The 16,441-nt window shown below is 35.6% G+C and overlaps 2 protein-coding genes across 3 annotated transcripts in view; both read left to right on the forward strand.

Moving 5' to 3' along the window:
• Positions 1-5,201, forward strand: part of LOC139127795 (fibroblast growth factor receptor-like) — a 15,928-nt gene extending 10,727 nt beyond the window's left edge. For both annotated transcript variants that reach the window (XM_070693669.1, XM_070693670.1), the window contains exons 7-15: positions 51-270; positions 566-676; positions 899-1,062; positions 1,689-1,811; positions 1,935-2,046; positions 2,453-2,549; positions 3,418-3,517; positions 4,287-4,375; positions 4,718-5,201. In XM_070693669.1, coding sequence (XP_070549770.1) covers positions 51-270; positions 566-676; positions 899-1,062; positions 1,689-1,811; positions 1,935-2,046; positions 2,453-2,549; positions 3,418-3,517; positions 4,287-4,343 — 984 coding nt within the window. In that variant the 3' untranslated portion in view covers positions 4,344-4,375; positions 4,718-5,201. The remainder of the gene's footprint in view (positions 1-50; positions 271-565; positions 677-898; positions 1,063-1,688; positions 1,812-1,934; positions 2,047-2,452; positions 2,550-3,417; positions 3,518-4,286; positions 4,376-4,717) is intronic.
• Positions 5,202-6,327: 1,126 nt separating this feature from the next.
• LOC139127828 (fibroblast growth factor receptor 3-like) lies at positions 6,328-15,461 on the forward strand. The gene is made up of 14 exons (XM_070693692.1): positions 6,328-6,499; positions 7,624-7,947; positions 8,224-8,343; positions 8,590-8,856; positions 9,284-9,556; positions 9,941-10,084; positions 10,410-10,721; positions 11,447-11,557; positions 11,880-12,037; positions 12,465-12,587; positions 12,968-13,079; positions 13,324-13,429; positions 13,783-13,882; positions 13,978-15,461. Exons 1-14 carry the CDS (start codon positions 6,379-6,381, stop codon positions 14,035-14,037), a joined length of 2,331 nt encoding a protein of 776 aa, XP_070549793.1. The 5' UTR covers positions 6,328-6,378; the 3' UTR covers positions 14,038-15,461.
• The last annotated feature ends 980 nt before the right edge of the window (positions 15,462-16,441 follow it).

Consider the following 16,441-nt stretch of genomic DNA (forward strand, 5'->3'; position numbering starts at 1 on the left):
CATTTGATTAAATTCACCTTGTTCTATTCTGTAATTTCGCAAACTTTTAGAGGTTAAAGAGTGACGCCCGATACACTTTACCGCTGCCAGCAAAGCGCAAATCGACAGCGTACATGAAAATTGGCCAACATATATTTGATGTACCAAGAGAACGTATACACATTACCGATGTCCTTCACAACGGCACCTTTCATCAGATCGTCAAAGGGGAAGCCTGGTTCATTGGTGGCAAAGATGGATCCGTCCAAGTGGTAGTAAAAACGTCAAAAGGTACCAAGCAAACATTTTAGGCGGAGTATGTTTTTCAATTTATGAACTTGACTGTTGACCCCAATACCTTGTGGTTATTTCGTACGCTTATATGTCCATGTGTTACTATTAAAAATAAAAAATAGCACTTAAATATGAGAATTTGTGACTATCGAGAATTCTGATTTGTCATTGCGTTTGAATATATTGAATTACTTGAATGAAGAATTATTGTGCATTGTAAAGTGTGCCTCTAAAACATACTAATCATGTTTTGTATGTTAGCCGTATGACCATGTCGATTTTTTTATGACAGCAAATAATGACTGCGACAGTAATGAGCTGATATTAAATGAAATTGATTTCTACAAGTCACTCCCTGTAAACAAGAACATCACAAAGATGCTTGGTTGCTGCAGAGAAATAGGTAAGCGTGCTAATATGGAGGCAGTGAATTATATTTTTCACGTACAATAGTTTTCTCAATTGAAAATCTTAGATATGCATGATGCTGTTCTGATGTGTGTGAGTTAAATCCAGCTGTTGGCTAAGTTTTTACTTTAAGGTACATCTGTATCAAACCATGTTTAATTGTAAGCTTATATTCCAAGTTACCGATCATAAATTGCATAATTTACACTTATTACAGGCTTATCTCCATATTTGATAACGGAATATTCCTCTTACGGAGACCTCAAAACGTTCCTCACAAAGAATAAGCAGGACCTTTCATCCGCCTCTGATTACCGTCGAACTCTATTTTATTACGCAATTGACATTGCAAATGGTATGGCTCATCTTGCAGATTTACAGGTATGTTTACACGCAATGAGTGTTGTTGTTGTTTGTTTGTTTGTTGATTTTTTTGAATTTCGTGTACCCATAGAACGTGTAAATATGAAGGATGTTTTTTTTACAAAGTTACGGTCTTATTTTAAATGTATTGAAGAAGAGTAGGTGTCATATTAAAAAAGGTCAATGAAACACGGTAAATAATTGCATGCCAGGAAGTAGAATAGTGCATAGCCATGAATCAAGCTAGAAACCTGCAAAAACGATCTGTTCAACAAACGAAAAGATAAATGAGGAAACCGAAAGCCAATTTTGGTGTCGACATATCGTACGAGTTCTCAAATGTAAAAGTTGTCTCATTTACCTTCACTTTTCTGCCATTCGTTTTTTCATCTTTGTTTTCCGTAACCGATATGTTCCGACTGACTCGTCACCTAGAAAAGTACATTTTCGATTGGATGTCATTTCAGGCATTATTTACAACTTGACTAAAACAAGCTTGATGTCCAATATCCTAGGTGACTTCTCCCCTGACGAAATATCTTGCATTTCGATTGTTTTCTTCTTTTTTTAACGCCAAGCACAGACAAGTCAGAGTCAACTTATCGTGTTTCTAACACTTTTTGTCAAAATCATTCCTGTTCCAGGTAGTGCACAGATATCTTGCGGCAAAGCATATCTTAGTTTTCAAAGGGAATCGGTGCAAAATTGCGAATTTTACATATTCCAGCGGTGTAATCGACTCTAACAGAGTGCTGAGTATAATGGCAGTAAGTGTAGTTTGTCACTTCCTATCGTTATTCACATATGACACTATTAGTAAATGCTAACTAAGATATCTTCATCCGTCCACATTATGCGTTACCATGTACCAATATGTCTCATTCCTACAGAAGAATTTTCCCTATCAATGGATGTCCGCCGAGGTGTTGACATTCAAGGAATTCAGTACAGAGAGTGACGTGTGGGCCTTCGGAATTCTTATGTGGGAACTCATTACCCAAGGTAGGTATATAAATGTACAACTAACTTTGGGCATATATCAATTTAAACATTTCGTGTAGACTTGACAATTCTATTATTGATTAAGTTTTCTCCGCTCAGTAAATTAACAGAACCCGCTTAAAACTAATTGATAGAAATGTATCTAACTTTACTTTTCGTTCTGATGCAATGTACATACATTTGTGCTGATTTAAACAAAGAATGGGAGATTCAAATTCTGTTCCGTAAAGCACTGTTTCTACCTTTCGAGAGTAGTGATTCAGAAGTAAATTGAATCTTGTAGTCCCATGGCAGTGAATTATCCAAGGTCCCGGCGGGCTCTGCAGCTAAACATTGCCTTTAACCGAGGTCTCGAGAGATATAAGTGAATGATTTTATTTATGAAATATTGTTTAATTTTGTTTAGGGGGTCTTCCATACGAACGAATGTCGGAAAAGGATGTCTACGATAAAGTGCCCAAGGGCTACAGACTGAAAAGACCGATCCACTGTCCTATAGAAACGTAAGTGACATAAATAAATCTCGTCATTTCAAACCAGTTACATCTGTTCGGTTTAAGGTTCCAAGACAAGTAATTGACCTTTTAAAGCTAACAAATCTGTAGTGGTTAATAAGCTAAGAACCCCTGTAAATTATATATTTTCGGAAAAGCCTAGATAAAAGAGAATATTTTGGTTACCATAGTGTCACCATTGATTACACACCTACCAGGTGACAAGTAGTTTGCATAACCTTTCAAAATTAGGTTTTCCCTATGTTTTGTTTCAATACTTTGAGATATGCGGATAAAATTTGTGTGAGCGCAAGTTTTTTTAAGGATCTTCCAAAGGCTGGTTCATATTTTTTTTAAATTATCTAAAACATATTTTATGACAAAAAAACTTCCAGAGCAATGAATTTAACCCTAGGTGGCTTCTTTTAAATTGTACTCCATAAATACTAGGCACGATATAAAAATCTGAGACATATTTTTGAAGAGCGTTGTGACTACTTTCATTCCAGATATTTTGAAGTATTGAAACAAAACGTAGGGAAGACCGATTTTTGAAAGGTTATGCAAATTACCTTTCACGTGATAAAAATGATGGCGACATTTTGGTTACCAAAGTGTTCAGATATACCTAAGCTTTCAGTGATGTATAATTTTGCGGGGACGGGTTCTGAGCTTAATGTTAACCACCAAAAATTGTTAGATGAACAAGGTCAATTACTTGTCTTGGAACATTAAATGTATAGTCACAATAGTACTTATTAAAGATAGTAGCACTGTTGAAATGATGAGGATGACGATGCCGTTGCTGATGATGATGATGATGATGAGAGGACTAATATAAGATATAATTTGATTTCTCTTTTCAACTACATTGTAGGTACAACTTAATGACCAACTGTTGGCACAAGAAAATTGAGTTGAGACCAACATTCAAGCAAGTCAAGCAACAATTAATTCAACAGGTGTCAGGAGGAAAGGTTAGTATAGTTGAATGGCCACATAACATACGATTGATAGAAATTTCATCGGCATATTTATATGTTGTATTTTAACGTATGTATGTATGTATGTATGTATGTATGTATGTATGTATGTATGTATGTATGTATGTATGTATGTATGTATGTATGTATGTATGTATGTATGTATGTATGTATGTATGTATGCATGCATGCATGCATGCATGCATGCATGCATGCATGCATGCATGCATGCATGCATGCATGCATGCATGCATGCATGCATGCATGCATGCATGCATGCATGTATGTATGTATGTATGTATGTATGTATGTATGTATGTATGTATGTATGTATGTATGTATGTATGTATGTATGTATGTATGTATGTATGTATGTATGTATGTATGCATGCATGCATGCATGCATGTATGTATGTATGTATGTATGTATGTATGTGTGTATGTGTTTATTCATGTTTGTTTATGATTACTTATCCATTTAAATTTTTTTCGAAGACTGCAAATAAAAGGTAAACTATTTACATTCATATCTCTGCCCTTCTTCATCTCTGTCTCTTTCTATGTCACTTTCTTTCTGTCTCTGTCTGTCTGTCTGTCTGTCTGTCTGTCTGTTTGTGTTTCTGCCCTCTGTCTCTGTCTCCTCTCTCTCTCTCTCTCTCTCTCTCTCTCTCCTCTCTCTCTCTCTCTCTCTCTCTATCTCTCTCTCTGTCTGTCTCTGTCTCTGTCTCTCTCTATCTCTATCTCTCTCTCTTTACCCATACAGAAACGATTCTCCCTGAGGATAAGACTTGCAAGATATTCTCGCACATCAGAGGTGTGACGAATTATCCACATGCCATAAAGATATCCCATGTAAGGAAATTTGGTAATGTTTTCCATGTTGTAGTACCAGATCTCTGGATGAATGAGTCAGCCTAGTAATTAGCCATGCATGGCTTCTTAAGGGATTGTCAGAGCTCCATTCTGTGAGTTAGAGTAATTACAGATAATCTGTGTATTTTGGTCACTCTTGGCGTTTTAGTATCAGAAGCAAAATTTATAAGTAAAGCAATTAATTGCATGAAAATTGCTTTACATTTTAATTGTAAAACTTTCTTCATTACCTTTGACAAAAGGCATATCACGATTAATATTCTGAATATTTGAACTGCGATGGAGTCACTTGTTGCTGTTTTTGTTTACCGTCTTTTATAGTTTTCACGAGAATGTCACCCAGTGTAAAATCAACAACATCGGTCAAATGCTAAGTAATCACAACTTGTCAACATATGGAAACTTATACTAAAGAGAATTCTAATATTATTTTAATTATTTTGTGTGTATTCTACCAAAATAGGTTTTGCTGTTGGACATTTTTTTTTTATCTTTCTTAAATAAAGGAAAAAGATAGCTGTATTTTCACGCGCTTTATGACGCAGGCCGTTTTAAAGCGAATGACAATGTAATCAATTGATATATAGCATCGAGGTTTCATCGTCATTATGAGTGTTCTGTTTTGTTTTTGTTTTTGTTTGTTTTTAATAAACCCTACAGATGGTTTTGCTGGCTTGTGATTAAAATATGAACGATTATATCGAATTATAGCAAACAATCTGTAGTAAACATAATCGCAGATGTAGACTAAGCAACAAGATTCATTACATCATTTACGATTAAGTTGACTTGAAATTGTAACTACCGGTTTCTTTTAGATAAAGATCCAGGTTTTTTTAAAGTATGCTACACTTCAAGTTTGAATGACGTTGCAATGATATTGTCATGTTACTTAATTAAATTTACATATTTGGTTGTACATAACACAGTACGTTATAAACATGATTTCCGTGAGTAGGCAATTGTTTTGGTTTCTAGTGATTCGTACGAGCTATGAATCACTGTTTTCATGTTTTGTTTTTGATAGTCAAAAACGACCATCATTTCGTGGAATTTAAATGTACGTTACACTTTCTGGACATTACATGACCTTTTTTATCTTTAGCAATGCTTTTCAATTTCAGTTACGTTTTTTTTTAATCGATGATTTACTGTGTTGCAAATAAGCGGGTTGGAAAAGGATGAAGGAAAGCAACATTGTACAACTGCATTAAAAGGAATGAATACTTCACATGCCAAATTAGTCTAATTAATAATATTGTTCTGTACAAATTGTTATACCATTTGAGAAAGAAACTATTTAAATGCTTTTCACAAATTCATACAATCACTATGTGAAAACAGGGAACGTATAATATGTTTATTCAATTGATATAATAATTACAATGACGATGAAAAAACCTATTCTACATCTCTCTCTCTCTCTCTCTCTCTCTCTCTCTCTCCTCTCTCTCTCTCTCTCTCTCTCTCTCTCTCTCTCTCTCTCTCTCTCTCTCTCTCTCTCTCTCTCTCTCTCTCTCTCTCTATATATATATATAATATTATTGTATTATTACCGAAATCAAGAGTATAATGTTTGAAAGTATATTTCACGTTACTTTTGAGTTAATATTGGTTCAATTTAAATATGTCATAAATGTTTTATCGCGTTTTATTTAGTTCATTATTTGCGTTTCAAAATTTAAAATTGTATAGCGATGATATTTTCAGGTTAATGCAATGTTCATTTCAGTTCTTTATCGAACACGGATAAAATAGCAATATATATTCCTCTTGTGTCCTTTGGAATTTTTCATGACTTCATAAAAATACAGGTTTTATATCAGTCACGACAACAAGACCATTTCCATTAAGTCCATCAATAAAGGTGTAATGATACAAAGGTATGATTAATAATTTACAAGGTCGTGATGTGTAATTGAACGCAGGCGTGTGCGACACTTATTTGGGAATTCCCGTGTCACGTGCTTGCGTAGTAGAAAATGACAGGACATTTGTTTCCTTGCCAGTCAACGTCCGTCGGCACAGGCATGTGGTCAATACTACAGTTTAACATGGGATTCACGATTCCTATTTTCTGGGCTTTGACTCTGTCTCCCAACGGTAGGTCTCTCTCTCTCTCTCTCTCTCTCTCTCTCTCTCTCTCCTCTCTCTCTCTCTCTCTCTCTCTCTCTCTCTCTCTCTCTCTCTCTCTCTCTCTCTCTCTCTCTCTCTCTCTCTGAGAATACTTCCAGTTATTATTAATCTGTTGATATTTCATAATTGCCTTCAATCTATATGTTGTTCCATTTATTTTGCCCTTAAACCTATCGGTAACTCCTTAACATTGCTGTGAATATCGATTTTGCCTCACCGTCTCAGCCCTCTTTGATTTATATATTCGTTACCCTCTCATATGTTTTTTATTTAATACTGAATATTTTCGATCAATGTTTCAAAGATCTGTATATTTTACCGGCCGGATTAGATAGTAACGCCTAGGATTTCAAGAGGTAAAACATACTAAAATTGTGTATATCGTTGACATGGCTACCATTCACGGGTACTTTATGGATCATTTGTTTCCTTTTTTCGTGTCATATTGACCATTTCGTCATTTGTGACGTTTAAGATTGTCCTTAACCCTCTGTCCTCGTCTTTACGTTTATTTCCTTATATGAACAAACAGCTTTAAACAGTAACTAAACATTTCTGTATGATCACATATAGAAAAAGCACATAGGAAACAAAAAGAAGTTATTTTGATGTTATGTGTTTAGCCCACTCTTTCATTCAAAAAGTATCCTACCAAGCAAACGCACCACCATCACTACGTTTCTGATAGTTTTCTACGGCAACAAGCAGAACGTTAATGCATCCAGTTATCGCATTAGTGCAAGATTCATCACCAACGAAAGCACAGTTTAAATTATAAACATTTCGCGGCCATGTTATGTAAACAAAAGGTCTACATCGTAACTCAGTAGGTTTCGCAGCAATGCACGACACATCACAACTCTTTTTTTCCTCGACATACTTTGACCTAGTCAACACCATCGGTTGGTAAATTTCTTGTTCATCGGTCGTGTTCAACGGTGGATTTTATCACCGAACCAAAAAGATGCTGTGTAATTAGACTGTAATCCGGACTGACTAATCTCGGTTTCGGTGCCTACCCCAAGATATGGATTAGAACAGTTTCATGGCATCTGATTAGAGATTAAGGCGTTGCCAATCGTGTTTTTCAGTGCAATCCTTGACCAGCTTAGACATAGTGCCTGGTGACATTCTTGCGGAAGTTGGGAGTACAGTGTACCTGAAGTGTAAAGTCGAGAATTTAGATACAGATGCCTTGCCGATTTGGTATCAAGAACAAAAAGGTGGTTTTGACAAGGTCTTTACGGAGGATAAAAACGGCAGGTCATTAAACAAATGCTGCAATACCAGTGTGGACAAACTCCGCAGAGAGGTGGATCTCATTATCAAAAACGCCACGGTCGATGATGCCGGACTATGGAAGTGCAAGCACCCTCACGTTACAGATGAGGCTAATGCTACCATTATCATCTTCGGTAAGATCTCACAAAATGCCGTTTATGTTTTTAATTTACTTTGAGGTCATCTGATACGAGCAACTAAGAAACTTTACGCGGAATTCTGATAAAACAACGTTAACACGCCGTAGGTTTCCTGTGAGATAAAGCTACGGATTGACTTTGATTTATTTAACCACACATGGTCGTCGAATCATGTCTATAAATTAAATAGCATTAACCCGCTCTCTTGCCTCATTTATATTTTGAGAGATTCACTTAATAGTTACTTATTAATATCATGATTTTTCGTAGATGGTTACACGAAGTGTTCAACGTCGTCAAGCCAAGCTCTGAATAAGGAATATTTGAATAGGAAGGACGCAAGTGTTGGATGTGATGTTGATCAATACTTTCCCTGCAGAACAAACGCTGGTAACTTTTATCTAAACATAAAATTAAAAATTATTCATTTGTGATAACTTCATTTTTAAGTGAATGTTGCATTTTAAAACCACATGCCGTTAAACTACCAATAAACTACATTTTTTTTGCATTATCAACTTGCTATAAAGTATATATTGTGCCAAGATTTATATATCGTATACATATTACGTGATTGCTAGTTGCTGTGTTGTTCTTTTCTTTTAGTTGGTCATGTAATTATAATTTTTGTTTCAGAGCTAATAAATGGTGTTGAAATAGTTCATTTGGATGGGACCGGTTATACGACTATGAAGTGTCAATTTCAAAGAAACGATACGGCATCAGTTTTAGAGCATCGATGGAAAGTAGCAACTCATGAGTTTCTCAACTCTAGCATGTACCTAGCTGATGGCAGCGACTCAAACTTTCAAACTGATCACCATTGTGTTCTTACCTACAAGTTCTTCACCGGATTTGAGGAAAGCGTCTTTACCCAGCGGAAGGTGGTCGTGAAGGCACCGGGTAAGTCGTTGGTAATCGTTTTACCTTAATGTTCAGACAACTGCTCTGATGAGATCAAATAAGATTACTTGTATCTAACTATTTCATTTCGATGCTAGTTTAAGGATACTTGTATTAAAATAACGCCCAGCCTGTGACTGCATGTGACTTTTTCCATGTATTAATGCCAACAGAAATTAAAAAAGACCAAGCAAACAAACTGAACTGACATATTAAGTAATGAATTTAAGGTTTTTTTCCCGTTGATTTAAATTAATGGTTTGTATATTTTGTTATATGCTTGTCAAAATCAGCTTGTGGACATATACTTATGGAGGAGCATGGGTTTTCAAAATACGCAAATGCATGGTACTTTTAATTTGTTGAAGTTTGTTGTTGTTGTTTTTTGTTTTTTGTTTTGTTTTGTTTTTTTTTGTGACTTCGACAGCCCAGCCAGATCCAGTCTGCAATATCAGCGTGAATGGAACACTGGACTTTATTCGTGTCACCTGGACTCCAGGTTACGATGGTGGCCTCAGACAGTCATTCCTCGTTCGATTTTGGCAAGTGTCTACTGACATTGTTTTGGTATCGAATTCAACAGATGGCACTTATGTGGAAGTCACTCTTCCAACCCATTGTGCAACTTTCACCGTGTCTGTCGTTAGTTTTAATGACATTGGTAACATCACAAGTGAGACTCTTACAATAAATCCTATTGGTACGTAAAGTTTAATGCTACAACCCTTAACTCATTATGGTCTTGAATTTAGTGCGTGTATGTATTTGTTGATACAATGAGGATCAGGTAATGGCTGTAGATTGATCATGTGCGTTTGACGAATATAAATATGAATTGTGAATGTGAAATGATGGATATAAGCCTTTGTATATTTTTGCACGTCTGTATGCATCTTGCATATTATGTTTTCATAATAGAGTCAGTACGTCCAATGTAGATATAAATTTATTATTGTACAATACAAATGACGATATCTAATTAAAGCGTTAGGTTAGTATTCTATATTTTCTTTGGGCATCTTTTAATGTACAGTACGTCCTTAATAAGGCAGTGTTTTTGTCTTGATTTACATATCTCTGATAGACGAATACCTGCACTGTTTAATAAGGTCAAGGTCCAGAAAGGCAACGACTTACTATGTGGTCATCGGATTAGCTGTTTTTCTCGCATTGCTTTGTATTGGATTCATCTTAGGCATGAACCTGCGTAATCGTAGAAATAAATATGGTGAGTGAGCTGGCAATTTATCGTGTAAGATCGTGAGTTATATAAAAATAATTGAGAGTGCGGCTTGAAGATTAAGTGTGCATATATATCATATTTATTTACATCAGTCAGTCAAGCCATCCTATGGCCTTTCAGCGAAACATTGACTAGATTAGGTGCAATTACAATATAACTCTAATTGAGTGGACAAGCCTAAATAAGTGTCTTGATAAACATACCATATATACATCATTTGAAACACGGCAGTCATATTGGCATGCCTGTAAAACTTATGATCGTTATCGCATTTTACTGTACTCAAACTCTACTTTTGCTTGCATATCAGACTTACGCGTTGGGCGCTATAGTGAAACAGAGCTCACAGATGGAGACACAGAACACTATGCGGAACCGGATTTCCACAACACTTGCCATCAATCAGTAAGCAATGGTCCACGATATGCTGTACTTGAAAAGCAAAGCACAGGTGTTTCGAGGTACATGATACCAGGCTGCACGTGTCCCGAAATTGCAAGGATGAATACACATATAACGGACAGCCTGTGGACTGGAAGATTTAACGAGATAGCCAGAGGACAGGCTTGGTTTGTCGATGGGATTGACGGTTCCAGTCTCGTTGCCATAAAGAAAACGAAGGGTAAGTTACGTTTCTTCGAATCATTTAACACTGTCATTGACGTGTTTTAAAGAACTACTGCGAATTTTGACTGACATACAGTGGTTACGAATTGTTCAGAAGTGAATTGCTATCAATGAAAAAAGAGACATGTGGTAGAGAAAATTCGGCATCACCATATAGGTGCAGATTATTTGTCCGTACAAAGTATTCATGGTTATATGTATATCAGTATATCATTGTTGCGGGTCATGTGATCAATCGCCATCATCATTTTACAAAATTACACTGCGAGTAGATATTTCCAGTCTATGCGGAAGGTAAAAAAATGAATCCCGGCTGTCAATATATATTGTTGAGAAAAAACTAAATCAAGTTGTCAAAAGCTGTGAAATAATCTAAAAGTGGCATGTTAATGAGCGTTCGGCTACCGGATTTCTTTTAATAGACTAAATGAAATCTACTGAAAAACTAAATCAAGTTGTCATAAGCTGTGAAATAATCTTAAAAGTGGCATGTTAATGAGCGTTCGACTACCGGATTCTCTGTAATAGACTAAAAAAAAACTACTGGACACGCATAGCTTGAGTACTATTGACAATGAGCGCAGTAATTGTTCACTTATAGTGCTATAGTAGTTCATTAACTTCGCCTTTACGAAACTATGTGCGACATATTACCTTATCAAAACAGAGTAAGGTAAAATTAACAAAGACATATTATAAACAGTGTCATTCTTTTTTTAGACAATAATGATGTTACGGCCAATGCTCAAATTCTCAGCGAAATACAATTCTTCAAGAGTCTACCTCAACACGAAAACATTATCAAGTTTGTAGGATGTTGCTCCCTAGAAGGTAAGTGATCATTTACGACATCATCAAACATTGCAAAAACTTCAACAATCAACCAATTTGTGTGTGGGTGCGTCAGTTTGTATGTGTGTGTGTTTGTGTCAGTGTGTCTGTGAGTCTGTGTGTGTGTTTGTGTGTGTGTGTGTTTGTGTCAGTGTGTCTGTGAGTCTGTGTGGCATTAATCGGAAGATTTTTTATTATTTCTGGCAGGAGTCACAATAAAACCATGTTCAAAGTATTGCATTCTTCAACAAAGTGAATCATACTTACATCTTTATGTATAAATGAGGGTAGATATGTAACGGGGTTTCCTTTGGTGGTACAGGTTGTCCGGCGTATTTGCTAATGGAGTATGCCTCCCGCGGTGACCTGTGCACTTATCTCCAAGGGCTTCGAGGAAATAATCTCACAAATGACCAAAGTATTCTTTATTCATTTGCAATCGACGTGGCGAAAGGAATGTTACATCTATCAGGACAAAAGGTAACTTCTCCATACATATTGTTTCCTAGTGTCTCAGAATGCTTATTAACTCCAATATGCTAAATATAGAGGCATGCAATTTTCTTCTGTTAAATTTTCTGTTGTTAAATCGATATCGCTAATACTGCTCATCGCATTTTCCAATAGATCTTTAACATACTTAGGATACATAGGTGTGATATTTACAATTTGTTAAAATTTTAACTTTGATCAAATACAACACTTAATATATTCATCGTCACCTCTCTCTCTCTCTCTCTCTCTCTCTCTCTCTCTCTCTCTCTCTCTCTCTCTCTCTCTCTCTCTTCCTCTCTCTCTCTCTCTCTCTCTCTCTCTCTCTCTCTCTCTCTCTCTCTCTCTCTCTCTCTCTCTCTCTCTCTCTCTCTCTCTCTCTCTCTCTCTCTCTCTCTCTCTCTCTCTCTCTCAGATAGTGCATAGATACCTAGCTGCAAAGCATATACTAGTTTGTTCGGACATGAAATGCAAAATATCTAATTTTGCGTATTCAAGTGACGTTATTGATTCTGATGCCTTGTACTTACGATATAGGGCGAGTATTGATCCGTTTTCTTCTTTTCCTAATTCTATATTTTACGATTTGATTTGTCAGTTCTTTATCCCGTCATTCTTCTTCATTAAACCGTGTTTATGTCTGTGAATTGGTTTTTGATATTACTGTTGTCATTTATTTGAGTTTGTCCCTCTCAGACTGTGGTTGGTGTAACAATTTATGCGACAATATATTAAGTCTGTAAGATTATTGCTGGCTCATTTACAGTTATTTTGACTCAAATTAAAATTCACATAAGATTAGATTGCGAAATATCACGAGATATCTCACTATACTTGTGATTTGAAATTAAAACTCTAATGATACCTTGAGAGTTACACAATTTCAGAGTTTTCATTATCGTCTATCTCTATACATAGAACTGCTTGCCGTACAGATGGATGGCACCTGAGAGTTTGACGTTCAACGATTACAGCTTTGCAAGCGATGTTTGGTCATATGGCGTGGTGCTCTGGGAGATTTTCTCAAAAGGTCAGTTTGAATATATAAGGTCACCATTTAGAAATGAGTTATTTATTTATTTATTTATTTATTTATTTATTTATTTATTTATTTATTTATTTATTTATTTATTGTATTTTTTATTCAACATTTTTCATTTAGTTTTATCAAATTCTTTCCTGATGTTAATATTTGACTCATTTCATCATTCATTTGTTTGTTGATCTGCATATATATTTTTTTTATCTTTCCCTTGTTTTCTTTCATTCTTTAGGAGTTTCGCCCTATGGACAGATGACGGAGAAGGATCTGCGAGACAAAATTCCCAAGGGATACCGACTCAAAAGTCCTCCCTCCTCGAATATTTGTCCACCAGAAATGTAAGTTGTTATAACTGATATACATCATGAAAAGGGAACATATTTGCTACTCAGCACATTGAACAAACTCGTTCGAGACGAAGTTTTGCGATTATGCTTGCAATGCAAACATCGGCTTGCCAGATATTTATAGAACTGTAGATACAGGGAATATTTCACGATTAGAAACATGTCATTTTAGGTTTGTTGTAACACACGAAAATTGATATTTACAAAGTCAACATTTTGTGACAGCCGAGTACAAAATTCCACGTTTCATAGATATACGTGACTCTTATATACTTCTGATCATGCTTTCCAATCGTGTTGAGTGGCCACTAACGTGTCAACCATTTCGCTCCTTCACGCCGTAGGTATAGTTTGATGTGTATGTGTTGGAGCCATAGTCCCGACGCTCGGCCACGGTTCGATGACCTTTCAAGGGAGCTGAGTACTTTTGCAAAACGACTAAAGGTGAGTGTCATCTTCCTCTGACATAATAGCGATAACAATTTTGTTGTTCACCACTCAAATACATGATTATCTATTCTCGTTTGTTTATTTTGCAGACACAATCTTCTGGATTCAGTACATTGAATGTTTCTGAGCTTCCTTTGATTGAATTATAAAGAAAGTCACATTCCTTGCCAAACGGCATGTTTTAACCAGCACTGACAGACCCTGCTTTATCTTCATGCTATTAAGGGACAACACTTAAGCAAAGTCGTTGGATTTATTTAGCTATTTCAATCGAACATAAGCGCCAACGAGTCCTCAGCATTACATCATAGCTTTAATGTTTGTTTTAGTTAATATATTCACAAAACGTTTATTTCAATTAAATGAACGCTACCTTATTAGGTATCTTCAATGTTAAATGTTGACAAGCAGAAAATGTGTCCAAGTGCACACAAAAGATCGTTCAGTCACACACATGACCCTATCAACTATCCAGGAACTTACCAAATATAGTAACTTATAAGGTCTACAGTACATAGTCAGTGTTTATATAACGAGAAAACAATGACATCCTCGATGATCTCATTCTATGCTGCTGCCCCTTGATAAACAGTGACAATATGACATCCAGTGTCAAACATCGGCAACAATATAATCCGATTTCCTTTTTTATTCTGATCTCAAATTATTGTCCCTTTTTGCATAATTGGGCTTTTTGTTCATGATTACTTAAATGTTTAATAACCGATGTAGTCACCTAAACTTAGCCTAAATGAGCATCTCAGTGCCTTACTTAGTTTCTCTTTTAAACAAAACCAAACAAACAAACAATATCAGATTCATATTCGCCATGTGGAGATATGTTTTCACTATATTCATGGTGTCAGCAAAATGATTACCTACTATAACGTACTGTACAAAGAATGCATTTTAAACATGCATGCACTGCCAAAAACAGTCCAAATGCTAAATTTGAATAACATATGTGGATATATATATATACCTTCTATGAGTACTATTGCTATTTGTAGAGTAATTACGTGACTGCAGTGATAATTCATTGACCTTAATTTGGCATCTGTTCTGTTGCCCCTTCTATAAGATCACGAACAACGTCAAATAACGCTCAGAGAACAATAGAAACAATTTTGCTATTGTTACCATTATGATGGCCGAGAGGTCGACGCAATGAAGTTTTGTATGATCTGCCATTCTTAAAATCACATGGCGACAAAAATTCATAAGACTTTACAGTATATTTCAGAGTCATTTATTTTTCTTTGCGTAATTTATTCAAGATGCTGGCTGCTTAATATTATACTGGTATGCATACTTCATTTTACAACAACGTTCAATCACTATTACTGATAAGCCGTGTTGCGTTGTTACAAATATTTGCAAAATATTTATAAAGATTTGTACACTTCGTATTCCAGTTTTAACATTTACATTATTTATTCTTATACTCAGATACTGCACATTTGCAAGAGTCGTAACGCTTATATAACAAAAATATATTTCCTGTTATAAATTATTTTACTGTTAAACTGATAATCAAATAAGTGAATAAAATTTATGTTATTCAGGCGCAAATAAAACAAAATATTCTGCATTTAATTGTTACACTGGAGAGACAAATAGGTCTCCTAATGGCATGGTTAAACGAAATGAAAATGCGTATTTCGGTGGAAAGTTTGTCAACCATCCCTTGGTGTATATAAATATGGAAGCGACACATATTATTCACTGCAATTGGGCTGTCAACATTACTTTATACATTACATATCGAAAAATAGAAAAATATTATTCCTAAACAAATTCAATTTTAACACAACACGACGGGTTTCTACAACTGTACATTTCCTAAACATGGTTTGAATTCAATATACGTGCATATACACCTCTGTTTAATGATATCGGGCATTCACACAGAGATAATTGGTTGAATATTAACTTCCCGTTGATGAACATCATGGCTGCCAGTCAATTGGTATTCGAAATCTCTGTTTCCGGGCAATCGATACAGGGCAGCATACGATATTCGGATACTTGTATATTTTCACTCACTTTCAAGAAGTTCAGCCATAAGCAAGGACGTTTCTAGTACCCCCTTGTATCTGTCTCTGTCTGTCTGTCTGTCTGTCTGTCTGTCTCTCTGTCTGTCTCTCTGTCTCTCTCTCTCTCTCTCTCTCTCTCTCTCTCTCTCTCTCTCTGTATCGGCTCAAGGCTACCCCGCATATCTTACTTCATTAGCACTTTATGAGGATGTAAAAGAACATAATTTGTAGGTCAACAAACATTTAAAGTTGGTCATACAAGAGTCAATGTATATGAACTTTTATTGGCACGTGTCTATCATGTATAACTGTCAGATAAAAGATAATGCAGTAACATAATTATTATATTCAAACATATCATTTTTGCCAATATTATCGTCAGAAGACAACTTTGAACTAACATCCTACCATATTTCAGTATATTAAACAGCTAACAGCGGACTGTTTAAGCGATTTAAAAATGAAAGAAAGGCCGACTTTTTAATTATCAAGGTGGGCATTTGGCTGTCGTAATGTT

The sequence above is a fragment of the Ptychodera flava genome, unplaced genomic scaffold, assembly GCF_041260155.1.
Source record: "Ptychodera flava strain L36383 unplaced genomic scaffold, AS_Pfla_20210202 Scaffold_37__1_contigs__length_1687728_pilon, whole genome shotgun sequence".
Lineage (NCBI taxonomy): Eukaryota > Metazoa > Hemichordata > Enteropneusta > Ptychoderidae > Ptychodera > Ptychodera flava.

Bases quoted from the DNA above. Each gene is read 5' to 3' on its own strand.
- LOC139127828 (XM_070693692.1), top strand. From the start codon at position 6,379: ATGACAGGACATTTGTTTCCTTGCCAGTCAACGTCCGTCGGCACAGGC. The intron at 10,085-10,409 runs GTGAGTGAGCTG...CTTGCATATCAG, and splicing joins TAATCGTAGAAATAAATATG to ACTTACGCGTTGGGCGCTAT. The intron at 11,558-11,879 runs GTAAGTGATCAT...TTGGTGGTACAG, and splicing joins AGGATGTTGCTCCCTAGAAG to GTTGTCCGGCGTATTTGCTA.